This window comes from Lagenorhynchus albirostris, chromosome 20, assembly GCF_949774975.1.
Source record: "Lagenorhynchus albirostris chromosome 20, mLagAlb1.1, whole genome shotgun sequence".
Taxonomy (NCBI): Eukaryota; Metazoa; Chordata; class Mammalia; order Artiodactyla; family Delphinidae; genus Lagenorhynchus; species Lagenorhynchus albirostris.
Window position 1 is genome coordinate 58,220,662 of NC_083114.1, and position 26,625 is coordinate 58,247,286.

Genomic DNA, 26,625 nt, shown 5'->3' on the forward strand with positions numbered 1-26,625 from the left:
AAAGGGAGCCATTGCCAGGGTTGCGCTCGTCCCAGGAACGAGCCCTCACGTGGAACACAGACGAGGTGCCTCCTCTTTGCCCCTCGCTGTTCTCTCTGTGTTCCCCTCGGGCTGGGGTGGCCTGAAATCCGGCCGATGGACGGCAGAGCAGGTGGTGCTCTAAGAGCTGGTGGGGAGAGATGCGGATGAGGCCAGAGAAGCTAGGAGTGGAGGCTGCCCCTGCAGGAAGGGGCATGGTGAAGACCCCGTATTCTGGGGTCGCACGCGGGGCTGGGGGTGGGGACACAGGAGCGAACCCGAACCCACAAACATCAACATGCACAGAGCACTCTAGTCCAAACCGTAGTAAGTGCAGGCGAAAGGCAAAGCGGTGCGGTGAATCAGGGACTTGACTTTACGGAGAAGCACTGATACGTGCCATCAGTTTGGAGGCCGTGTTAGCATCTTTTTTGTCAGCCCTCTGCGCCCAGCGCTGCGGCCACAGGGCCTTAAATAAACCTGAGAAAAGTGTTTCGGTGTTACCTTTCCGCTTGGTTCAAGTGACAGTCTCCCGAAAAATTCTGAGCTGGGAAAACAGCATCGCAGGCTTTTCCCAGAAGGGGAGCCCACCGCTTCTTAGTGGTATTTTTAGGTTCCTTCCTTTCCAAGAGTCGTTCCCTGGGATGAAAGGGTCTGGCCTGGGAGCAGTGGTCCTCACGTCTGGGGTCCGTGTTGAAACCCCCCTGAACGAGGGTCTCCAGGCAGAGCCCAGGCCTTGCCCCGGGATGCCAGGTGCTCATCAGAGTCTGCGAAGCACCAGCCTGAAGGAGGCCGAGGCGGCGTCTGATGGGAAGGGGAACCGAGAAGTTTACCCGGAAGTGTCTTCACTGGCAACGGGAGTCTGATCAGGAAGTGTCCAGGATTCCCTGGACTGAGGAGGGGGAAAAGTACAAAAACAAAAACAAGAAGGAAATCTCAATTTCGAAATGGAATTTCCAAAGATCCTGTATTTAGTGCTTCTGTCCAGGTGGACGGTGATGTATACGCGGCTGCGCGCACATAACGTAAGCTTCAAATTGATCGTGAAAATCCCGCCCCCTTTCGGCTTAGAATAGAGTTAGGATTCCCAGGAAAGAGGCGAGATCTCGGGGTGGGCGGGCCCCTTTCCGAGGGATCAGCCCCGATAGGCTGATGGGTCTGTGTGATTTCAGAGGCTGCTCGTCTGCCTGGAGGAGTCCATTTACATTCACAACATTAAAGACATGAAGCTTCTGAAGACCATCCTGGATATTCCTCCAAACCCGACAGGTGAGCCGCAGCCCGGGCCAGGTGCCCCCGAATCTCGTGTCTGGGTGCCCCTTTTGCACCAGCTGCGTTTCCACCCAAACTGAAAACGCGAAGCAGCGTTTGGCCTTCATTGCTTTATAAGTCTTCGTGGTGTTTGCCTTGAAGCTTTGTCTTAACGGCCGCAGATTCAGATTATATTAGGCCATGTGTCCTGCAGGAGGGCCGTGTGACCTTCCCTGCAGCCTGGGAGAAACTCCTTTCCCCTGGGACCCATTCTCAGCAACAGTGTCAAAGCATTTAGGCAGACACGTAGGAGGTGTCCTGCATCTGACGTTGCAAGGTGCTCACCCCTAGTTATCTTTGCTGGTTGTTCAGTATAGAGCAGACGTCATAATCAGAAGTGGGTTCTACCTGACTGGGAGACAGACAATCCAAACCGAAAAGAAACGTGTTTTCTTTTGTTGCAGACAATTCTCTCTACGTGGGTGATATGCTAGGAGGCTGGACTGTATTCAATTCTCAGATGTAACACTGTTTAATACATTTTCCTGATTTAAGAATGGGAGCAGCTGGGATTGGTCAGGTTGAAAAGGCAGACGATGCCATTCTGTGAATCCCTGGCGGCAGAAGTAAACGAGAAGGAAGTTGTGTGGTGGGACAGGAGCCACCAAGCCAGAACAGTGTGCGGGTCTGATGATTCAGGGCAGTATTTGTAAATCGCACTCCAGCTTAGTGTCGTTAAATGATTGCTTCAGTTCACTGCGGTTTTCTAATTCGTTGACTTTCACCGAATTTCAATATCCCTGTGGCCCGACCTCAGTCACCTAGACTCTTTGAGCCTCAGTTTCCTCACCTGTAAAATGGAATAGTAACCCCCATCTCACAGGGGTGGCGTCTGTGGCGGCGACCTGCTCACGGCCTGCTGGGCAGTAATTCCTCCTCTGGCCTCGTTTCCTTCTCTCCATCTGAGTTATACAGATGGCCCTTGATGTTGACTTCAGTGCTTCAAAATTTCAGCCCTGACGAAACGGTACTGTATTTGAAAAGATCACAGCCATTGAGGCCATTAGAAAGCTCTGTGGGAGAACGACTTTAAAGCCTGTTTTGCAAGTGGAGGGTGGTAAGTGAAGGAACCATGGCCGGGGACGGCGGTGGGGGATTAGTTTCGTTTTGTGCTGTTTTTCAGGAATGAGAGGTTGAACTAACCTGGAAAAGTGTTTATTGCAGACATGCTACGTGCCCGGGACCATAGTAGGTACAGACCACGCGCCAGGAACCCCAAACCCTTGGGACATGGTGCACAAGGGCCCTGGCGTCTTTGGAAGGTTTGGGACCCAGGGGGTGACAGCTGAAAGGAAGATGTGCTCTTCTGACAGGTCGAGGGAGGTGAGTGGGGTCTGAGCAGAGCCCACCGGAGCCGCGGGCCTGGGCTGGACCCTGGCGGCTTTGGACAGAGGACATCTCAGGGGGGCAGGGGACATGCCAGGTGAGCAGGGGACATCCCAGGTGGGCAGTGGACATGCCAGGTGGGCAGAAAGTTCACAAGCTGCCTGTGACTCTCCGTTTCTTTGAAAGGCGGGGAGCCGGGCACCGTCAGCGGCCTTTCAAGCAGGCGTCCCACGGGTCAGGGCAGCCGGCAGCCCCCTCACTCCTGCGGCCACACCTCAGCCGTTCAGCCCAGGGGATGGTGCTACCCGCCTTCAGGGCCAAACCTGTTCCTCCTGCTCTTTGAGCAAATGCAGCCCTTTGTCTTCGCTCAGAAAACGCACGGGTGGCCTCAGGTTTGCACTTTAAACAGGGAGGAAGGAGGTTTGCAGGTGTAGGGCCATCTGTGCTTCCTGTTAGGATGTGTGCGCCTCACAAAGGGAATGATTTTATCTCAAGACAACTTAGAAATGATGAGAGGAGTCCTCAGGTAAGCATTACCAGTGGGCTGGGGGAGAGATTTAGCCTTTCCTTCTGAAAGACCAGGGATGGGTTGAAAGACCAAAACGTGTGTCTTATTACAGCTTTGACGTTCTTTGGAGAGAGAGGCCAAGACAGCTTCAAATGCTGACATTTATAATCACCCTCTCAGCTTCCCCTGAGCTCTTCCTACTTCAGTAAAATGGGGATGAGCCTTTTTACCCCACAGAGTTCTTATGGGGAGGACTCCCCGAGGGCGGGGAGGGGGTGAGAGCGAAGTCCCATCTGCTGGGCACACGAGGCTCGGCCAGGCTCGCCTGCCGGCCGGTTCCATGCATCATGTCCATCTCCAGCCAGGAGGGCAGGCTCGGGACAGGTCAGGGTTTCCCTGCAGTGACATGACCCGCCCCTCGCTCAAGGACCCCCAGCAGACTCTGAACGTCCAAAACCACGTAGATGAGCTCCTCAGAGGCCAGGAGTCTCCTTCATTTGTTCCCACCCTCTCACGTATTTTGTGAACAACAAACTGTAAGATGGAAACTCTGGCCCTTGATGTGATGCATCTTCCTGGGTCACAGGGAGACGGGGCCTCTTGGCTGACAGGCTCAGGCACACGAATTCTGAATGTCTTTTGACTTTGTGAACTACGAATATGTGATATACACAGAGTCCTGTCATTGCTTCACGCTCAGTACCGGCCGTGGCTGTAAATTTCCTTCCTTCTGTCTGTTTGTGTCATGCCCATTCCTGTTGTGTCAAAGACTGCAGGCTGCTTCCTTTAAAGGGTTTGGCCAGACGGGGCTCGAAGTTAATTTCCTGCTAGCACAGCAGTCTGTACCCTGAGCAGCTGAAGGTGGAAATCTCCATTAAAAAATCCGCCAGCCGCAGAACTTGGGGATGCTGTCGGTCTTACAGGCTCTCACGGAACATTGGGGGAGCAGTCTACACCACGCAGCAATGTGTATAATGGGACAGAGTAGCCGTTTACTCCCCAGCGAGCGCGCTTTCTGAAAATGTAATGCAGGTGGGGTAAATGGTAGCATAGAGCATGTGTAAGTACAGAGACGATTTCTCTCCTTTCTATTTTTAAAAACTGGAAAGCATATTCCATTAATCAACCCAGAGGGAACTGCATTTTATAAATCACTGTTAACTTGCTTTAATTTTGACACATAATACTATAAATACCAAGGTAAGAATGATTTAGAATCACAGGACTTCCTTCTGATTCCAGCCGATGGTGCCATTGGTTCTTGAATGGAAATCAGGCGTTTTTCTTCTCCAGCTGCAGAAGGATTACAGCCAAACCATTTCAGTGGAATTATAGCTGACCATGATTTATGAAAATGTGTGTCCAGTCTGAAGTCCAAAATCCACATCAAAACCTAACTCCTTATATTTTAAAAAAAGAAAAAGGCCAGAAGAAAATATTCTCAAATATTGAGCACAGTGAAAAGCCTCTGGGTTTTAGAATTCTGCGTGCTTTTTTTTCTGTTTCTTTATATTTTCTGGCCTCTACAAATTTTTTATACTATCACTTTTATATTATAAAATAATATCAAAGAAAAGGCTGGGACTTCCCCGGTAGCACAGTGGTTAAGAATCCACCTGCCAATGCAGAGGACACGGGTTCGAGCCCTGGTCCAGGAAGATCCCACATGCCGCGGAGCAACTAGGACCGTGTGCCACAGCTACTGAGCCTGTGCTCTAGAGCCGGCATGCCACAACTACTGAAGCCTGCACACCTAGAGACGGTGCTCTGCAACAAGAGAAGCCACTGCAATGAGAAGCCCGTGCACCGCAACGAAGAGTAGCCCCCACTCACTGCAACTATAGAAAGCCCGCATGCAGCAACGAAGACCCAACGCAGCCAAAAATAAATAAATAAATTTATTTATTTATTTAAAAAAAGAAAAGGCTCATTTTCCTTCCTATAAAGGGTTTCAGGGGACACTTGTGACAGAAACAGAAGACGAGTAGAACGGGAATATCTAAGCCTATAGCAAAGTCTTCCTACTTTCCTTGGGGGCTTCACAAGAAATAAAGTGCATTCTTAGAGCTGGGTGGATTTGCCTGAGAATTGGACCACAGGAAGCTAAAGGAGGTCACGTTCAGCATTTCTGGGGACCGTCATTAAGTTGCAAAAGTTGGTACGCGCGGCCCCTTGGCTACATTCAGGTGGGCTGGCCGAGGTGCGAGCCAGAGGCAGAGCTGTCAGGTACGTGGTTATGTGGCAGGGTGTACCTGCCCTCGCCACCATCCTTGGTCCCTTCTTGTCAGACTCTCGTGTCAACTCACTCTCCATTGGATGTTACAGGAAGTTCCATGTTAGCTGAAGAAGTTTAAGCTTCCTTCCTTCCTGGAAATATTTACATTTTAATATACAACTCTGAAGGTCACCTCACACCTATTAGAATGGCTATTATCAAAAAGACAAGAGACAAGTGTTGGCAAGGGTGTGGAGAAAAGGGAGCCTGCGTGCACTGTTGGTGGGAATGGAAATTGGTGCCGCCACTGTGGAAAACAGTGTGGAGGATCCTCAAAACACTAGAAACTGAGCTACCTATGATTAAGCAATCCCACTTCTGGGTATTTATCCAAAGAAAATGGAGACACTAACTCAAAAAGATATCTGCAGCCCAATGTTCATTGCAGCAATATTTACAACAGGCAAGACATGGGAACAACCTAAGTGTCCAGCGATGGATGAGTGGATAAAGAAGGTGTGGCATATAGATATAATGGAATACTACTCAGCCATAAAAAAGGATGAAATCTTGCCACTGTAATGACGTGGATGGACCTTGAGGGCATCACACTACGTGAATTCAGTCAGGCAGAGAAAGACAAGTACCATATGATCTCACCTATATGTGGAATCTTCAAACAAAACAAACAAGCTCACAGATGCAGAGGATAGACTGGTGGTTACCAGAGGCTGGGGGTCAGGGGGAAGAGAGGTGTGAAATGGTTGAATGGGGTCAAAAGGTACAAACTTCCAGTTAAACAATAAGTCATGGGGGGAGCTTCCCTGGTGGTGCAGTGGTTGAGATGCAGGGGACGCGGGTTCGTGCCCCGGTCTGGGAAGATCCCACATGCTGCAGAGCGGCTGGGCCCGTGAGCCGTGGCCGCTGAGCCTGCGCGTCCGGAGCCTGTGCTCCGCAATGGGAGAGGCCACGACAGTGAGAGGCCCGCGTACCGCAAAAAAAAAAAAAAAGTCATGGGGGTGTAACATTCAGCAAAACTGAGAAGGCATGAGTGGTCTCTTCTGAGGCTGGGTGACCCCGTACAGGCGAGAGGGCTGCAGGGAGCCTGCAGGACAGGGCGCTGGGCTGTCACCCTCCTCCCACAGCTGCCTGGCAGGTGATAAGGGCACAGCCTGGTGGGTCCTCAGCAAAGCCCGAGCAGGAGGTCGGACCTTGGTTCCCATCCTCGACGTTTGCTTTTGTTTTAACCTCTGCTCTGCCCCCAGCAGATGAGGGTCAGGTCCATTTTAGCCTGATCTGAAGTTTCTCTTATGCTTTTACAAGAAACCCATTTAACACACTAACTTGTAACAAAGCTACCTTTTCTATTTAAAAAGGGCCTCTCTTGCCTGATCTCCAAGTTCTTATTCTGGTAATGCTTCTGGTTCGGGTAATTCTGTGAATTCACTTCTATCACGTACACCCCTATGAATGGAAGCCATTGTGAAAATCCTTTTCTTAAATGCTATTAGGATCCTCCCCCGCCCCTCCAATCCCCGTGTAAATAAAAATGGCTTCTAGGTTTGGTTCAGTGGTTTGACTTGGTGTTTACTCTTCCAGAATATTGTTGAAGCCTCTTAAATCCAACATGTCCTGTTTCTTTAGTTTGTCCCGACGGCAGACACACCGTCTTCACTGCCCTCAAGTGAATTTCCCCTCTGGAGGCGCCCATTTCCCTTATCGAGGCAGGACATGTGGCTCTGAAACAATTTCTAAATAGGTCCTCCCCTCAAGCCACCCAGCCTCCCCACCCTCCAATTTGGAATGACATTTAATCACCTGCAGAAAGGCCACCACAAGCTGCCCTTTATTTCAGTTAGGAGCTTGTAGCCCAGAGGGTAACGGAATTGGAAGAGAAGTAGATGTTACTTCAGGGCCCTGGGGCACAGTGCGAAGAAGAACGTTTAAAATAGTCTAACCTCTGACCTCTCAGCTGTGGCGTGGACACGGTCAGTGTCCAATCACGAGGTCGTCCCGGGAATTTACTTGATCAGGGTCCTTAGATTAGAAGAATCAAGAGTCGAGGTCTGCAGGGCCGCTCCTCCCCTCGCCAGAAGGTGGCGCTGTGGTCGTGCCGTGTCCAGATGCCCTTCCCGGGCGTGGACGCCGGCTTTTCACGTGCGGTTTGCTCTCCCCTAGGTCTGTGTGCCCTGTCCATCAACCATTCCAATTCCTACGTGGCCTATCCTGGGAGCCGGACGACAGGCGAGATCGTGCTCTACGACGGACACGCCCTGGTAAGTTGGCGGTGACCCCCCTGGCCCAGCACCCTGCCTGGCCGCGTGGTCAGTTTCAGGTGAGGGGTGGGCTCGGTGGCTGGGGGGCGAGGTGCAGAGGCGCAAGCAGCCCCGGCCACAGCTGTGGGGTGTGGACGGGAAGGTCATGCCCTTGGCCCTCATCGCCATCTGTCCACGTAGCCACAAGGCAGCCTGCCGGGCCCGGACAGACGCCGTGGCAGCTGGGGGCCATCGCGGGGTTGAGTGCGTCCTGCCGGGCCGTGGCGCAGCCTGCGACAGCGTGCAGCCATGTCCCATGTCCTGCCCTCTGCTCTCCGAGCTTCACAGAGCGGGCAGGATTGCTGCAGGAAGCCGGGCCCTAGAGCCGCATCACGGAGAACACAGTCACATCACCGCACGGGCCACACGGGTGGTCGCCCATCTCCCCGAGGGCAGGAAAAGGGACAGAAACACAGCAGCCCTTGCAGCAGCGTCTAGATACACCGGGAAGCGACGTGCAGCTTCTATGCATACGGCCTGGTGGAAAGAGGGAAACAGGGAACCCAGCAGAGGAGGGAGGGTGTCTCGGAAGGAAAGAGGAGGGAGAGGAGACGAAACGCGTCCTCCCTCTGCCCCAGCATCAACCTCCGTTTTCCCTTTCGCCAACAGAAGACAGTCTGCACCATTGCTGCCCACGAGGGGGCGCTGGCCGCCATTGCCTTCAACGCCTCGGGCTCCAGACTGGCCAGCGCCTCCGAGAAAGTGAGTTCCTCAGGGCCTCGCCTCCTGCCGGGGTGGTGGTGGCGGGTTCCGGGGGCCCTGGGCCCCAAAGAGCTGGCGGAAGGGGCCCGGTGACCCCAGCGCTCAGACCTCACTCCGGAGGGAGGCCTTCCGGCCCCTGCGTGAGGCGCTGCATTTATTAACTCGGCCGACCAAGGGCCTCTGCTGTGCAGGACACAAGCCGCTTTGCCCAGAACCTTGTGGTCTGATTAAGAAACGTGCGTGCCCATCATCACAGATACGGAGAGATGCCACGTTCCATAAACACAGTAGAAACAAAATGCTTGGCTGTTCAGCAGGAGAGACTAACATCTTCTGTCTGGAATAACCAGGGAAGGTGACCGAGTTGAATTTCAGATGCCACGAGAAACAGGTGTATTTTTGACGGGCAGAGATTGAATATCTGAGGGGGCCACAGCAGACTGAACGAGCGCGCCAGCGCCTTGGGCTGGGGGGGGAGGGGCCGGGAGACGGAGGCTGTTCAACTCACCTTCCAAGAATGGTTTATACAGCACACATACAGAAAAGCCTCCGTGCACAGCCCTCCGTGCTTCCTCTCCTGAGACAGATGCTCAAAACCAATCTAACAAGCTCGTCTCTAAAGGGACGTGTCTGCGTGAAGCTGTGCACGGTACGAAACGCCTACCCGCTTTCTCTTCCAGGGCACTGTCATCCGGGTGTTCTCGGTTCCCGATGGGCAAAAGCTCTATGAGTTTCGGAGAGGCATGAAAAGGTCTGTGCTCATCGTAAAAACACACTGTAGAGTACACACAGGGGTCCTGCAGTGGACGGCTGGCAGCCGTCCGGGGAGAGGACAGAGGGGCTGTGTGCGCCCCTCGCCCTGCCCGGGAGGAGGGATGATGGTCCTTTCTCAGGTGACTGACTAGAGGCCCCGCTGAGCACTCAGAACACCTGAGAGCTGAGAGGGCTTTGTGACCTGGGCCTCCAGCCTGGGGAGCCCTTTCTCGACGCGCCCAAGGGCGGCCCGTCGCGGAGAAATGAGACAGGCGAGGGAGTCGTGGCCCGAAAGTAACTGCTGACCCTCCTCCCGCGGAATAGAAAAGTGTGATGGTCTGGGTCCTATCCGCTGTAGGGCTCACAGACGGAAGACTTCCAGCGTGACGGGAAGGGGCGATGCCTGGTTTCTTCTCACCTGAGAAGCGACCCAGTGTGACTCTTTCCGATGTTAATTTCCAAGTATGAATGATACAGTGTTGAAGGGATTTTAGAAAACACAGGCAGACCTTGGAGAGAGTGTGGGTTCCATCCCAGACCACCGCAGTAAAGCCAGTATCGCAATAAAGCGCGTCACGCACATTTCTTGGTTTCCTCGTACCTACGAAAGTGACGTTTACACTGTCCTGCAGGCTGTTAAGTGTGCAATGATGGCATGAGTCTAAACAAAAGTGCCTATGCCTTAATTTAAAAATGCTTCATTGCTAAACAGTGCTGGCCATCACCCAATCCTTCAGCGAGTCGTAACTGTTTGCAGTCATCACACCAAAGGTCACTGGTCACAGGTCACCACGACAAATAGAATCATCATGAAAAAGCTTGAAAAATGTTGAGGATGATCAAAACGTGACCGGGGGCGCGAAGCGAGCAAAGGCTTTGGGGAAAACGGCACCGACGGACTTGCTCGAGGCAGGGCTGCCACAAACCTTCAGCTTATAAAAAAAATCGCAGTATCTGCGAAGCATCATAAAGCGAAGCCCAATAAAACGAGGTCTGCCTGTGCTCAAACTCTTCGCGATACATTTAGGTTTTCTTACATATATATGTGAAGCTGATTTTTGTACTCTCAGGCTGTTACCCTCATTCCCCGGGCTCACCCGTCCCTGTGTGGCTGTGTTTGCAGGTACGTGACGATCAGCTCTCTGGCTTTCAGTATGGACTCGCAACTCCTCTGTGCTTCGAGCAACACGGAGACCGTGCACATCTTCAAGCTGGAGCACCTCGCCAACAGGTAGGACACGAAATGCTCGTTACACTAAAAGAGTCAGATCCTGGTTGTCCGGCCGGCGCACATGACTTCTCTCTGTCAACGCCACGGACTTGGCTTTACTTGTTCTGTCCCCACCAAGCGGGGAGCGAGTGTCAGCAAAGACTAGGTGATGTGAGCTGGGGTCGCCCTCCTGAGTTTGCAGCCCGGCTCTGACCCGTGTGAGCGGCGAGACCTCGGGCAGGTGATCTAATCTGTCTGAACTTCTGTTTCCTCGTCCGCCAAACCTAAAATATTAATGGTCGTATATGCATCTTCGGCCTGTGGTGAGTGCCCGGACTGAAAGCACGCAGCGTAGTGCCGGGCACGGAGTAAACCCTCGAGCGCGTTTGCTCGCTCGCTACAAGTGCCGTGACGCACAGGCCGACCTCGTGCTGTTGCTTCGAGCTTGGTTGTGCTTCGCGGATTCTGCGTTTTTCACAAACTGAAGGTTTGTGGCAGCCCTGCCTCGAGCAAGTCCGTGGGTGCCGTTTTCCCCAGAGCCTTTGCTCGCTTCGCGCCCCGGGTCACGTTTTGATCATCCTCAACATTTTTCAAGCTTTTTCATGATGATTCTATTTGTCGTGGTGACCTGTGACCAGTGACCTTTGATGTTACCATTGCAAAAAGATTACGACTCACTGAAGGCTCACGTGATGTTCAGAATTACGGTATGCACATTTTTTTAAAATCAAATGGAGTTTATTTGAGACGGGGCTCAGATATGAATCTCCGTAACCTGGCTGCAAGTACTGTACTTTGTTTTCTGGCCGTGCTCTGAGGCATGCAGGAGCCCATGCCCCCTGCGATGGAAGCACGGAGTCCTAACCACCGGCCCACCAGGGAAGTCCCGCATGTTGTTTTTTAGACATCACGCCCCTGCGTGCTTACTAGACTGCAGGGTAGTGTAGACATCACTTTTATACGCACGTGTGCGACATGCTTCATCGCTGTGGTCTGGAGCTGACCCCGCAGCGTCTCCGGGGTCTGCGTGTATTCGTCACCCCCAGCACTGAGGGCCTGGCAGATCCTTCCAGGGCCGCTGCTGTGCCCGTGAGAGGAGCGGAGCAGGGTCGACAGCGTGTGCTGGACTGCAGCCAGGGGTGTGCGCATGTTTCCTGTTGCTGCTGCAATAGATCATCACAAACTTCATGGCGTAAAGCAGCACACGTTCACGGCCCCATGGCACTGCCAGTCAGGGTGGGCGGCCCGGGGGTGGCAGGGCTCGGTCTGCACTCAGGGTCGCGAGGCTGCAGTGCAGGCGTTGCCCGCTGTCTGCCTGAGCTCAGAGCCGTCCCCGTCCTGGTCGCTGGCAGGAATGCAGGCCCTCGTGCTGCAGCAGCGAAGCCCCTGCCCCCGCGATGGCCCCCAGATCCCCCTCCCTCCTCACGCGGCCTTCAAACCAGCAAGGTCGCGCCGATTCCTTCTCAAGCTCCTGATTTCTCTGAATCTCCCTCCTGCCTCTGGCTGGGCAAAGCCCCCTGCTCTTAAGGCCCATGCGATTGGCTAAAGCCGTCTGGATCATACCCCCTCGACAGCCACCTGGGCCGTACGACATGACACAGTCACGGGGCTGCGGTCTCCTCCCTGGCACAGGCTCCGGGGACCAGGCCGTGGCACCCTGGGGCCCCTCCTAGGGACTCCGCCCACTGTCGTGTGGGCACCAGTGCAGGTGCACAGGTGTGCAGCCCCTGTTTCTCCCGGGAAAGCAGTGAAGGGTCTCCTCCACGCAGGCCTCGGCCGTGGCAGTGTCATGTCACCCAGCCTGCCCCTGGGGCCCAGGCCCTGCCCTGCACAGCCCAGGACACGGCTCACACCTTCCTAGGGGGCCTTCAGACACCGCGTGTCTCCTGACACCTCCCCCTAGGATCGCTATAGGAAATGGAAACATGAAGTGTTAGCGATTAGCTCAGGGACACCCAGAAAGCGGCGGTGGCCTCGGCAGCACGGCCGCTTGTCCGGGTCCCGTGCTTCTCGGTCCGTGGAGCCTCCCGACACTCTCCGGCCCCTGGTTGCCCACGCGCTTCCAGAAGGAAGGGAACGGGTTCAGAGGAGTTCAGCGTCTCGCCTGGAGCCGGCCTCCGTCTCCAAAGCCAGGGTCCACGTGAAAGCGCCGCGTCTCACACCCGCCAGGCGGCACCGCCAGCGACAGCTCAAATCCGTGTCCCAAGCGTGGTGTCCTCTGCTGGGCCTCGCCTGGTACCAGGAGAGACAGGCTCCTCCCCTAGAGTGGGACTTCCACCCCTTCTACCCGCTCAGGGAGATACAGAACCCAGCCTCCGTTGTGTGTGTCAGTGTGTGTGTCTGTGTGTCTGTGTGTGCTTGTGTGTGTGTGTGTGTGTCTGTGTGTGTGTGTGTGCCTGTGTGTGTGTGTCTCTGTGTGTGTGTGTCTGTGTGTGTGTGACACGGTGCCGGCCTCTGTCCCACACCGTCTGGAGCTCCCTCCCTCCCGGGGCACCCAGTGACTGTGGGGCCCTGGCTCCGGCCGCCGGCCAGGGGCTGCTCTCACGCCCTCTGAACCTTGGCCCCGCAGGGCTGTGAAACACTAGATGCTGCCCCTCCGCGCTGCTCACGTGCCTGGAACCCTTCCAGCACCCGCCCCCGTGTGTGCGTGCCCCAAAGCATGCTGCTTGCCCTCTAAGCTTTTAAATAGATGTCATCTGTCTTCTGGACGTTTCTATCCCTTCTCGGACAGCCTCTACACCGTAGGACCCGCTCTCTGCCGGAGCTTTAATCCGTCGTCAGTCGCGCTGGGTTCGGGCCCCCGTGGGCAGCAGAACCATCCGGGCGCCCTGCCACCCCCAGGTCCCGGGATCCGGGGACCCCACGCCGCTGCCTTGGTCGCATCTCCATCCGAGTCTCTTATTGGTGCTTAAGGTGGGAAGTGGCCACTTGGGCTCAGTTCCGCCTCCAGGCTCACCTGCTTCTGTCCGTCTCAGGTCACCAGGAACACACCTTCCCGTCACTCTCCACGTCCCCCCAGCCCACCCCGTCCGTGAAGCGGTAACTCGTACAGCACGAGATGACTCTGCCTCTGCCTCCGTCCCACCTCTCTGGCCACCGCCCTGAACCGGGCCTCCCTTCCTTGGTCTCCCTCCTTGTAGCCTCTTCTGACCATCACACATCTTCTTGCTGGACTAATCGTTGGAACATGCCCCTCCGTCCTCAGACACCTTTATTCCCCTTTGCCCTCAGGAGTAAGGTCCCAGGTCCTCCAGCCTGGCGTTCGAGGCCTTCCTTCCTTCCTTCCTTCCCTCCCTCCCTTTTCCCAAACAACTAGAGGAATATTCCTTTGTCTTTGGCATTCACAACGTAATGGATACGGATACAACACACTTAAAGATTTAATCTGCATTATTGTTTTCTCAGTCACTATAGAGATATCAAATACGTGTTGAAGTATAGTGTTTTTTTGTTTGTTTTTTTGATTTTTGGCTGCATCGGGTCTTAGTTGCGGCACGCAGGATCTTTCGTTGCGGTGCGCAGGCTCCAGAACACAGGGGCTCTGTAATTTGTGGCACGTGGGCTTCGTTGCCCCGCGACATGTGGGATCTTAGTTCCCCGACCAGGGATCGAACCCGCGTCCGCTGCACTGGAAGGCAGATTCTTTACCACTGGACTACCGGGGAAGTCCCGAAGTAGAGTTGATTTACCATGCTGTGTTAATGTCTGCTGTACAGCACAGTGATTCAGTTAAACACACACACACACACACACACACACACACACACACACACACACACACACACACACACACACACACACACACACACACACACACACACACACACACACACACACACACACACACACCTTTCTCATATTCTTTTCCCTTCTGGTTTATCCCAGGATGTGGAATGCAGTTCCCTGTGCTCTACAGTCGGCCTTACTGTTTCTCCATCCCGTATACAGAGTTTGCATCTGCTGACCCCCACTCCCACTCCATCCCTCGCCCTCCCCCGCCCTTGGCAACCTCCAGTCTCTTCTCTGTGTCTGTGAGTCTGTTTCTGTGTTGTAGATGAGTTCATCTGTGTCGCTGTTTCGATTCCTACAGGTTGTCAGACTAAGCGAAATAAGTCAGAAAGAGAACAAGTGCCGTACGATGTCGAGGCTTTTCTCGCCGCACCTTGCCTGAGATGAGGCCTCCCTGCCTCTGCCCCCTGGGCCGGCCCAGCGTGGCCCTGACTCTCAGATGCTTGTCCAGAGCATCTGATGGGCCCCCCTCCTGCCCCCTCGCCCCGCTCGGAGACAGACCTGCCTCGGGGCCTAGCCCGGCGACCAAGCCTCTTCAGTCCCGCCAGCCCCGGAGACGCCCTCTTATGAGACAGCACTCGCCAGGCGCCAGCCCCTACGCTGTGCCGCCGCTTTAGTTCTCACGGGCAGGGGACCGTGATTGTCCCCGTGGTCCCCGGTGAGGACAATGGGATATGAGGGGTGGAGGAACGCCCTCCGCCCCTCCCTCCTCTGTGGTCTTGGAGTCGCCCCGACCTGGGCCCTGTCCCGGGCACCCTGTCTGGAGTGCCCACGCGTCCTCCCTTTTACATCTGTGCTGCGCCCCGCCTCGGATGCAGGACCTGGGTGTGGCTGGTACCCCTCGGTGACGCCCCACCCTTAGTGCAGCGCGCCAGGGCGAGCCGCGCAGGTGTGTCCCACGATGCTCAGGATGTTAGGGGGACGGCGGGAGCCTGGAAGCGCCCGTCGCCTCCAGACGAGAACCTCGAGACCCAGGGAGGTTTGTCCAGGCGGTGACAGGGGGGAATAAACCCCAGGGCTTCGGAGCCGCGGGCCGTGTCCCTCACCAGGATGCATCCCCCCGGACAAGCGGCCTCTCGGCCGGGGTGCCTGGGGCGCATGCGGCCACCCTGGTCCTCGCCGGGCTGCTCGGCGCAGAGGCGAGTGTCCACCCTGCCCACCCGCGTCTCACCACACAGCCGTCCCCCCTTGTCTGCCAGAGACCCCAGGATGCGGCGTGGGGACTGCAGGGGGCACACCAGGTCCTTTTGAATTCCCCCGACCTTTGTGCATTGCCAGCACCCACCCGGGTGGCTCGAGGGCTGTAACCAAACACCTGTCCAAGCATCTTGCCCGGAGGTTTGCTTCCCACGCAGTCTGGCTGGGAGGCCTTGACGCTGAGATCGGCCTGTTCTTTTCTTCAGTGAGCCCAGAACAGGCCTGGGCTTAGGTTACAGAGCCCAGGGACTGATTCCAACTCACTCTCTGCCCAGCCCCCTTCCAGGAACCTAGAAATCAGGCTGATAGATTCAGCTTGCTTAATGCAGGAGGGCCGTCACACTGGGAACCTCTTAACGGCCGTGCAATGGCTCTTCCGAAGGACACACAAGCCCTTGACGCCCTCTGGGTACGGCCAGAATGGCACGTCCCGAGCGTTCGGGTGGGTGGAACGTCATGCCCGGGCACAGTCCCTTCCCGCTGCGGTGAGCACGGCTCCCAGCGTCGGCCGGGGATGTTGGACGGCTGCCAGGCCTCCAACATCCTCACCCTCACCTGGCACCGTGGAGGCTGCAGAAGGGCTTGGCCTCACCCTCGCCTGTGCCTTTTGCTCCCCAGCCAGCCAGAGGAGCCCTCGACCTGGACCGGCTACATGGGAAAGATGCTCATGGCTGCGACCAACTACCTCCCCACCCAGGTGTCCGACATGATGAACCAGGACAGGGCCTTTGCCACCGGGCGCCTGGGCTTCTCTGGGCACAGGAACATCTGCACCCTCTCTACGTACGTGCAGCGCCCCCCCTCACCAGGCACAAACCATTACAGATTTGCTTCCCCAAAGCACAGGTTTACTTGCCCCAGACACACACGCACAGGTTTAAAAGAAAGGCAAGAGAAGGGAGCCAAGAAGGGCACGTAGGGTCAGGACCCTCGGCACCCCGTGGCCGGCCAGCCGCTTTCCCGTCCGGCGGGACCCTTTCTCCGGGGGCTGAGAAGCTGAGCTGGAAGCTGGCATGGGAATTTTAACCTTCTCATTCCAGTGACACTGTCTTGAAGACAGTTCCCATTTTTACGGAATTATGTAAAAAGGCTCCAGTTCCAAAGTCTCGGTCCAGATACCTATGGGGTCGACAGGTGTTTTATCTAAGACATTAAAAAGTGTTTATTAAAGCCGAACATTTGAAAAATTTTGTAAAACTAGCCAGCAAAGATGGGGGCCAGTTTTGCACCTGCCTCCTTCCTTCCGCTGTTAAAGGCAGAGACACACATAAGGCAGGTAGGCGGACGCTTTTGTTGGCAGGGGAACCTCACAGAGCAGCAGGGTGTATGCATATCCTTTTGTCTCACCACACAATTATGGTCAAAGACAAGAAGTCATCCTCAAGGTAGATCACTAGGACACAAGCAAGGAAATCACCAGAAACCCAGACTCTGGGGTCAGTGGGCTGCGGGTTCATGGATGTCGGGACAAGACGCTCGTGATGTCCCCGGGGGTGGGGGGGGGGCGTTTTGTCCCTGGAAGCGGATCTGCCGCCCACGTACGTTGCCATCCCAGCACATGTCTTCTTGGCCCTTAGGATCCAGAAGCTGCCCAGGCTCCTGGTGGCATCGTCCAGTGGACACCTTTACATCTACAGCTTGGACCCTCAGGACGGAGGAGACTGCGTCCTAATCAAGACCCACAGGTGAGGAGACCGGTGTTCAGAAAGCCGGCCTTTCAAGGGCCGCCTGTGTCGTGTGCCCCTCGGCCCCGACGGCGCCCAGCCTCAGCGCTCTTGCTTCCCTTCCTCCTTCAGGGGAGGGCCCAGGGGCAGAGCCAGAGGGGGCCCTGCTTGGCGCTGGGCTCACGTAGGGCTCAATGACATGCAAAATGGGGTCTCCCTGCTGGGCCCTCCTCTTCCCGGGGTCCCTCAGACATAACAGGCGCTCCGAGCCGTGTACCGAACTGAATTGAGACGTTCTCCTGACCTCTGCGGCCAAGGGCAGGGCAACCTCCTGCTGCGGACAGGATGCCCCGAGCTGCCACTGCCCCGTCACCTGGGGCTCCCGGTGCCCTTGCCTGCGCGTGCCAGGAGGAGCGCAGGACCGATCTCGGTTTACTGAACGCCAGAGATGAGAACTCCCGTGATCGGCAGGTGAAGGTCACGCTGGCCCACGCTGACCTGGCAGGCCTTGAACCCCAGGGGCCCAGCACGGGCTTCCGGTGCTTTGCCTTTTGCAAGGGCCCTGGGCGGGAGGTGACCTTCTTGTCTCTTCCTTCCCCCCACGTCAGCTTGCTTGGCTCAGGAACTGCCGATGAGAATAAAGAAAACGACCTCAGAGCTTCCTTACCTCAGTCTTACGCAGCAACTGTGGCCAGACCAAGCCCTTCTGCAGCCTCCACGGCGCCAGGTGGGCGGGCACGGGGGACCCGTGTGACAGCGGCCCTCTCCTCCCGTCACCGCTGCCTGTGGACAGCGCACTCCCCCGAACCACGCGTCTCCGCCGGACGCGGCCCTGGGCGTAGCCTTAAACGCGGGTCCCGGAGCAGGGCCGGCAGAGCCCCCGGCGGCCGCCTCCCTAACGAGTAGTGGGAGCGCTTTGCCTCCTGGACGGCTTGTAATCAGGTGGAAAGCTGGAGGAGCTGGGGGCGGGCGGGTGGAGGAGACCAGCCGCCCAGGGGCTTTGGGCCGTAAACGCTGAGGGTTTGCACTCGTGGGGAGCACAGTCCGTCCCGTGGGTCCCCGGACGCTCGCTGTGCTGAGGCCCGGCCCAGGGGTCGCGGCCTAGGAACAGACCCCATGGCTTCTCTCACGTCTCACTGTTGGTTTCCAGGTTATTCTGAGGATGGCGGGGCGCTCCGAGGAGAGGTCATCCCCGAACACGAGTTTGCGACGGGACCAGTGTGTCTTGATGATGAGAATGAGTTCCCCCCTGTGAGCATTGGGCACCCTTAAGAGCATCCAATCCGTGTGCTTAGACAGAACCCTCACCTGTGCACGGGGCGGAGTCCTTTCCCTGTTGTCTCGTCTGTCACAACTAATCCTCCCCTAACACCCGGGAAGCCTCAGACCCCACAGACTAGCCCACCTGACAGTGTCAGGATAACCGCGCGCTTGCCCAGGGAGCCGTGGCGGCCTCCCCGCGTTCGGAGGCCCGGGCGCCTTGACTGCTTCCTTAGCACCCTCTGCTGCTCACAGGGAGAAACCGGTCCGTCTAAGCTCTTCTTTTCCTGAGGCTCCCGACACGCTCTGAGCAGAATGTTGCCGCCCTTGTGATGCTGAAGGTGGTGCTCTGACAGGGCTGGGCCCTCGCCCTCCTCCGGCTCTGACAGGACTGACCCCTGTGCGTTAACAGCCCCTCGGAGAGCGGAGCGGCGGTGGGAAGCCCCCCGGGCACCTCTAGCCGGGCACCTCCCCAGCATCCTGCTTCAGCCGTCCCGGCAGCGAGGGCCCAGGCTTAGCTGGGCGCTGGGCATGGCTCCTCTCAGCATCCTGGGGTGAAGAGAAGCTTGTCCCCCTGGTTCTGGTTCTTCGAGCTTCCGTTCAGAGCAACATAGAGACCCCCTCTTATGAGCTTCAGTCAGAAAACCGCCCAGACGGTCCACCTGAAGTCGTTTCAAGATGGAAGCAGTGTTTAGGCCAAGGCTTGGAGAGTCAGCTGACTGTCCCTCCTGGAAGCAGAGAGAAGTAGCCATTGGGCATAGATCTTGGGCTGCATTGTTTTCTCTTGGTCATGATTTTGGGTCAGTTGGATTCCATTTGCCAAAGGGTGGAGTGCGGGTCTGGCGTCTCTCTTGCAGAGGTCCATAGGACAATCTAGTAAGTCCAGTGAAACAAAAACAAGAGCTGCCGTAGGGCCCTTCGTGCAGGACTGCAGGGCCGTGTTCCTGACTTCCCAGAAGGCTCTGTGGGTTGCAGCTTGAGATCGGCCTTTCTGGCTTTTAATAGACAGATTGTCAAATACAGTGCCAACCAGTCAAGTTTACATCTTAGGGGTGGAAAGCAGTCATTCTTCAAAATACTAATTACACGTTTAAAAACGTCTCCCAGTAGACCCCTCCCAAGGGACCAGTTGTTTTGCTCTTGGGTTCTCCTGCCCCTACTCGCTATAGCGGGAGCTTTTCTGTCCCCCACAAAAGTTGGTGGTCATTTATCTGAAGCTGTATCTTCCGGGAACCAGAGCAGGTCAGATGCAGTGGGTATACATGTGGAATCTAATGGAATCAGCAATTTTGGTAAAAGTCTGTGACTGCTATAAAAGATTAGATTGTTAGATACTTAACTGTAATCAGAGTAGACCTCGAAACCTCTTACATTTACAGAATTTGGATATCGGCATTCAGAAGGTGATCCCTTGCTAAAGAAAACCTGTATCAAATAATACGTACACCATGCAGATCATTTGGAGTTAAAAAAAAAAAATTGGAGACGCTTAAGAACTACAGCACTAAAATGAAAGGCCTGTTTGCTTATTCGGTGCCAGGAAGCCTGGTACAAGCCATTCGTCCCGTCTCCCTCGTAAGGACCAAACGAGTGGAAGTTGGTTTAAACTGCGTCGATTTTTATTTATGTAGAAGGAAGGCTTCCTGCCAGTGAGAGTGCCGATCACTGAACGAGCTTCCCCAGAACGGTCGCTAGGCCCTAGCAATTTCGGAGCAGCCCCCGTGTGCGGAGCCGGTGGTAGGGGTCTCGGAGACCATCAGACCCCAGCCCTGCCCTCATGCCTGCAGGCAGAGCGATGGGGTAGCAGGTGGGCTTCTGCATCTCAGTGCACAAGGATCGGGGCCTGAGTGCCCCTGGGATGTTCTTGCAAGAGGGACCATATTAGTCATGTCCTCATTGGCAGTGATAGTCCACCGGAGATGCTAAACAGCTTCCTCTCTCTGTCTCTGTTCTGAACGGTCATGCCTGTTGCAAACATCTGTCCAGAATCCTCCTCTCTACCCACATGCCTTAACACCTTCCGGGATCCTGACGGATCTTGGGGTCTCAGCTTCTCCCGGACACGAGCCTAGGTTTGCTCAGATAATCTCCTGAGGGGCTCGCTGGGTCATCACTGCTGGTCTTCTTTTTTAAATATACTGACAGTAACCTGGGTATGAGCCCTCTCATCTCCTTATGATTGACTTTGCTCCAAGCACAATGAGGGAAAAGAGGATTGATCCTTTCTGGTCCCTTAGAAAGATGCTGTATTCAGGAAGAGAGTAGCTTTGGTTTCGGTAACAAGCCAGCTTGACAGGTTTGCATATATTCTGACATTCGTCTTGCTCTTGGGACCAAGGGTGTTTACTGACCTTTTCATGGTGATTTAGCAGTCTGTGTTTACAAGTAAGATGAGCCTTAAAAAAAAAAAAAAAAAAAAAAAGCTACCCATATACACATCAATACACGCATACATTTTTACGAAAAGTATTTTCTGAAACTGCCACCTCGTCTACACCTAAAGAAGACGGGTGACTCTTCCGTGACCACACGTGAGGGTCGGCCTGTGGACAGACAGGCGGCAAAGCTCTGCCGGGCCCAGCCTGCCCCCGCCGACCCCGCGTGGGCACAGGTCTGCTGACCGTGCAGCCGGCCCGTCAGCCCCTTCCCGGAAAGAGTAAGGCCGTTCTGTTTTGATTTCGGTAGATAATCTTGTGCCGCGGCGATCAGAAGGGCAAAACGAAGCAGTCACGGTGAACGGCAGGACCGCCCCTCTGTCAGGCGGTTTTGGAGACGACCAGGAAGGTGGATGCAAGGCATGCGGTTGTGTGAGCAGAATGGGGGGTCAGGAACCCGGGACGCGGTTTGCTGCCCAGCAGGCTCGTCTCAGCCCCGGTGGCCGGTGGGTGCGGGAGCTGCTGCGAACCCACATCCTGCCGTTGTTGAAAGTGCGTCCCAGCCAGAGCGTCCACGTGGACGAACCATCTTGGTCTATAACTCTAATTTGATATTACAGAGAGCATCCTTTCGAGAGCGTATGCTGCGTAAAAATGTACTTACCGGAGAATCTCTCTGAACTGTGTTTCTTGTATATGCGACATAGAGAGAGGGGCTGTTTTAGCCAGGCAAGAGGTTTGTGCGGTGATTGGAATAAATCATTTATGACCTTTCAGTCCCATTTAGGACACTGATAATAAAACCATGGCAATGCACTTTTGAGGCTTTAAAACTTTACTTCTTTGTGGTTTCTGAAAGCAGGAAGCACCCCTAAAATCTTTACAATACAGCCGCTTGACCTGCCGCACGGGGTGGTGGTCGGTGGGCAGGGCTGCGGGCTTCCGCCGCCCGGAAGCAGCTCTCACCTTGTCAGGTCTGCAGCCCCCTGGGGAGCTTCCCGGACACGGAGCGCCTCGGGCCCCCCAGCCCACCTGGTCAGAGTCCGCAAGGTCACAGGCTCCCAGGTGATTTGTGCGCCTGTGAAAGATGGAGGTGCTGCTCTAGATGCCGGCCGGGAGGAGCCTCTGTTCAAATGACCGGCAAAACCGGGTGCATAAGAAAAGGCAGCTAGAACATATCGAGCGAGCAGGCGTCACGCCGCGCGCCAGGCAGGCACCCGCACGCACCACCTGTCTCCTCCTCAAGATCAGCTTGCGAGTCAGGTTAAACAACTGCCCAGGTTCAGAGCTGGGGCTGGGACCTGGCCTGACTCCTGACTCCACAGCCCAGGTGCCTTTTCTTACAGCTCGGGCCCGGCATGCCCTCAAGCCGGCACGCGGAAGGGACAGCGGGGGACGCGGAGTGGTGGCTTCAGAACCGACTTCTGAGCCTTAGTTTTAAAGCGCGCGCCACTGCGAAGTGGGCAAAACCGCAGTCGGGATGTGAACCCGCCCGTCTCGCTGCCCGTGTTTCCGTCACGCGGCCTGGCAGCGGCAGGCGGTCTGGTGGGGATTACAGCAGGGGGTCACGGAAGGGTCCTGACTGTAATCGGCTCGGGAGGTGGTGTCGCCGGCAATGTCTTCAAGGACCTCCGAGAGAGCCGCTCTGACCTCGGGCAGCACCCGCTGGTACTCGGCACTGCCCCGGTCCAGAGGCGCGGCTTCTGCGACATCGTCATCCAGGTTAAAGATGAGGGGAGGCTCGTGGTGCCGCTCGGGGCCGACGCTGCCGTCGCAGGCTCTGGCCCCACCTGGAGCGGGTGACAACAGAGACCCCGTCAAGCCCAGCACCGGATTACAAGGGAGTGCAAACATACCAGGACTCCAATGCTCCAGTGACCGCTCTCCCTGCCACTAGGACACTGACTCAAGTATCTTTCCCCTCTACCCTCTGGGAGTACATGTGATGTGTCTTTTGAAAATTGATGTCTTGAGTCCACAGGACACTCAGTTTGGCAAATCAGGCAGGGAGGCCAGGGAAGTCGTTTCACTTCGGGCTGCAGTTCAGTTTCTGGTCTGAGTCAGAATCTGCCCGAGGACGGGTGACGGAAACGTTTGGAGCGATGGCAGCCTCCTTGGCGTTAATGATTCAGATGACTTTTTCTTTTTGCCCCCTTTTCCGTACAAAAAGTAGTTAGGGCTTCTGACAGGAATGAACACAATATAATCATACCAACAAAAGGAATTCAGGCAGAGGACAGCCCTGGGACACACAGGCAATCCTGAACACTTCCTTTGCCTCTGGTGTCCTTAGCGGGGAAACATGAACAAGGTAGACATTTACCAGCCACTCGGGGAAGCAGAGCCCTGAGGTGTGAGAGAATTTTTTCCACCGGCTCCTCCTACAGGATGGAACACTCGACAGCATCCTTATGAAAAGCACAGCTGTGTGATGAGGCCGGTCCAGCTGACAACTTTCTATCCCACCCTCCGCTACAAGCTGAGAGCCTGAACCCCAAGTGCAACTCAGTAAAAGCAAATCTCCACGAAGGAGCCACAGTCACACCACGGGAGGACGCAGCTTTCACCCTGGGCTGATCCCAACAGAAACGTAAAGTGTGAACCACTGAGAGGGAAGGACGGGTAGATCGCGCAGCCTTCAGGAAGCCCCCATTGATGCTGCTCCTCCTGGGATGGATTTCAGTTTGTCCAACGAAGAGGAAGGGCCGTTGCCTAGTGTTTGGAGTTGAAGTTGGCTCTTCTTTGCCAATAAACAGAGGTGACGCGAGCTTTGGCAATCAGTCAGGCGAAGGTGGGGACTGACTCCTCTTATAAAAATTAAAGGCTTCCGCTTAAGGGAATAATGGAGTAGCTCACATAAAACTCATCCTCCCATAGATGACAATTTTAAGTTCTAGGCAACATACAGAAAAAAAACAACCAGTTGAAGGCACCAGAAAATCGTCCACACAGGCAGAAAGGAACTTGATTTTTGAAAGCAGGAGGCCGCATGGGGTGGGGTCTGTGTTTAAGTGTTTTCCCCTGGGGACACCCCCCTACCCACCCAGTCAGAGCAGCGTGGAGGAGCTAAAGCCCCAGGAGGGGGCTGTGGTCTCTTTGGCTTGAGGTGTCAGGGAACAGAGTTCAGAGCTGCCACCACAGATGCAGATTGGTGGGCAAAGTCCTGGGAAGGAGAGAGCTGGAGAGGGGAAGGCTTCAAATCCGCAAATAAACTCCCTTCAGAGCCTTGGCTGACCCCTGAACTGGGCATGCACAGATTCTAGCAACAGCTACAAGTCTGAAGAGCTCAGCACGCATTTCCGTGCTACCCAGTGCAGGGAAGGCAGAATTTAGAGTGTGAATTCTGTTACGTTAGAAAGGCTTGATCAACACTTCATATTTTCCACTGAAGTCCCAAAAGGTTCATGCTAGGAGTAAAGGCTGTATCCCGGAATGAAGGCGTTTACCTAAGATTAAGGATAAAATCCAACAGAGCCCAGTTCTGAGAAAGCATAAAATCAAGCCTCCTCAAGTCTGAGGGGATTAGGCAGCAATTAACTGCCCGTGAGCACCAGAGTCAACACTCCTCAGACTGAAAGTCAGAATCTCTACAGTGCATCACACACAACGTCCAGTTCTTAAAAACTACTCAATAGGAAACTTCTAGTCTCTGGCCCAGCATTTGGAGCTCTGGAAGTCAGCCCTCCATCCTAACAAGTAAAAAGCTGAACAAACTACAAAGTCAATGACTTCTGAGATCCATCAGAGAAGTGAGGTCACAGGGCAAACCTCTGCCCCCCGAACTGGAGACAGACAGGTGAGAATACAGAGAAGCACAACATACCAGAGCAGAAGCCCACAAGCGGACACCTCTGGGAACCAGTGCCCTGGTAGGAAATCCCGAACTGTGATGAACAAATGGCGGGAGGCTCAGTGTAGATGAGCTTAAGAGTTAAAAACCCCATGGGGGTGGGAGTCCTCTTTTAGATGAAAATCCTAAGAAAAAAGAAAAAAATAAACGCCAGTGATCAAAAGCACCGTGACAGAAATAAGAATAAGAATGCCTTTGATGGGCTCGTTCGCAGATTCCACGGCTGAGGACAGAATCTCTGAGCTTGAGGATATCTCAAAAGAAGCTTCCAAAGTTGAAAAGCAAAGAGGGAAAAAAATCTGCAAAACGCAGAGCAGAATATCCAAGAACTGTGAGGAAACTACAAAAAGTGTAACGGGAACACTAGAAAGAGAAGAATGCGTGAAAGGAATAGAAGAAATCTATGCAACTATAATGACTGAGATTTCCTCCAAATTCATGTCAGACACCAAACCGCAGATCAAGGAAGCTCAGAGACCCCGAGAAAGTCCCTGTCGAGAGAACAAGAAGTCAAGCCACGACTCGAAGAAAATATTCTCACAAGGCACATCTGATAAAGGGCTGTTATCCGAAATGCACAAAGAACTCTTAAATCTCAACAATCAGGATGATGAGAATGAGAACCTGAACAGACACCTCAGCAAAGAAGATACACAGTTAGCAGACAAGCATACGAAAGGGTGCTCAATGCTGTACGTCATCAGTAGTTGCAAATTAAATAACAAGACCCCACGACACACCTAGTAGAGTGGCCAAAATGAAAAACAGTGGCGACACTGAATGCCGGTGAGGGTGTGCAGCAGGGACTGTCATCACTGCCGGCGGGGACGCTAAGCAGTGCAGCTACTCTGGAAGACACCTTGGTGTTTTCTTACAAAATTAAATACACTCTAACCGTACGATCTAGCAGTCACACTGCTTGTTATTTATTCAAATGAGTGTATGTCCACAAAAAGACCTCCATGTGGATGTTTATAGCATAATCATCAGAACGTTTACTCCTAATTGTGAAGACTTGGAAGCAAGCAAGATTTTCTTCAGTGGGTGAATGGATAAATTAACTGTGGTACGTCCAGGCAATAGAATATTATTCAGCTTTGAAAACAAATAAGCTCAAGCCATGAAAAGACATGGCGAAGAGCCTTAAAGTGGTATTTTAGTCACAGCCTAGGCTGCCATGGCAAAGTACCATAGACCAGGTGGCTTAAATCATAGAAATTTATCTGCTCACAGCTCTGGAGGCTGGAAGTCCAAGATCAAGGTTCTTGAAAATGTGGTTTCTGGCGAGGGTTCTCTTCCTTGGCTTGCAGACAATAGAGATACAAAAAACCCTCGATACATACTAGCAAACTGATTTCAGCAGCCTATAAAAAGGATTATACCCCATGTCCAAGTGGAATTTATCCCATGGACGCAAGGTTGGTTCAACATATGAAAATCAGTCAGTGTAAAGCAATGTATATTCACAGAACAAAAAACAAAAAAATGATCATCTCAGTAGATGCAGAAAAAGCATTTGACAAAATCCCACACTCTGTCATGATATAAACACTCAGGAAACTAGGAATAAAAAGGAACTTCCTCAGCCTGATAAAAATTATCTGTGAGAAACCCAGAGCTAACATCACACTTAGTGAGGAAAGACTGAAAGCTTTCCCCCTAAGATTAAGAACAAGACATGAATGTCCACTGTCACCACTTCTATTCAACATTGTACTGGAGGTTCCAGCCACAGAAATTAGGCAAGAACCAGAAACAGGAGGCATCCAGACTGGGGAGGAAAAAGTTAAACCACCTCTATTTGTTGATGAAATGATCTTATGTAGAGAAAAGCAAATAGTCAAAACTCGCCAGTTAAAAAGCAGAGCCTTATCAAACTGGATGAAAAAGCAAGATTCCTTTCTTTCCTGCCTACAGAGACGCATTTTAAATATAAAAGCAGTTGAGTTGAAAGGAACAAAATAGATATATCACAGAAACAGTAAGCACAGGAAACGAGTGGCTACGTTACATTAGACAAAACATACTTCACGCCGTGGAGTACCAAGATGACGAGGGATATTTCACAAGGATCGAGAGTCCGTTTTTAAGGAAGACAAAACTAAAGGGAAATACAGGCAATCTACATCCTA

At 54.1% G+C, this 26,625-nt stretch overlaps 2 protein-coding genes across 10 annotated transcripts in view; one reads left to right on the plus strand and one right to left on the minus strand.

Annotated features, from left to right (window-relative positions):
* The window catches only part of WIPI1 (WD repeat domain, phosphoinositide interacting 1), a 29,837-nt gene extending 8,378 nt beyond the window's left edge, over window positions 1-21,459 (plus strand). Inside the window, exons 4-14 of one of the 4 annotated variants that reach the window (XM_060133857.1) lie at window positions 1,191-1,287; window positions 7,557-7,654; window positions 8,303-8,395; window positions 9,076-9,146; window positions 10,272-10,379; window positions 15,963-16,127; window positions 16,922-17,029; window positions 17,617-17,735; window positions 18,159-18,259; window positions 19,900-20,075; window positions 20,954-21,092. In XM_060133857.1, coding sequence (XP_059989840.1) covers window positions 1,191-1,287; window positions 7,557-7,654; window positions 8,303-8,395; window positions 9,076-9,146; window positions 10,272-10,379; window positions 15,963-16,127; window positions 16,922-17,029; window positions 17,617-17,735; window positions 18,159-18,259; window positions 19,900-20,075; window positions 20,954-20,957 — 1,140 coding nt within the window. In that variant the 3' untranslated portion in view covers window positions 20,958-21,092. The other 3 variants (XM_060133855.1, XM_060133858.1, XM_060133856.1) reach the window with 3 other exon arrangements.
* The window catches only part of ARSG (arylsulfatase G), a 72,283-nt gene continuing 65,444 nt past the window's right edge, over window positions 19,787-26,625 (minus strand). For 3 of the 6 annotated variants that reach the window (XM_060133852.1, XM_060133854.1, XM_060133849.1), the window contains one exon: window positions 19,787-22,433. In XM_060133852.1, coding sequence (XP_059989835.1) covers window positions 22,159-22,433 — 275 coding nt within the window. In that variant the 3' untranslated portion in view covers window positions 19,787-22,158. The remainder of the gene's footprint in view (window positions 22,434-26,625) is intronic. The other 3 variants (XM_060133850.1, XM_060133851.1, XM_060133848.1) reach the window with 2 other exon arrangements.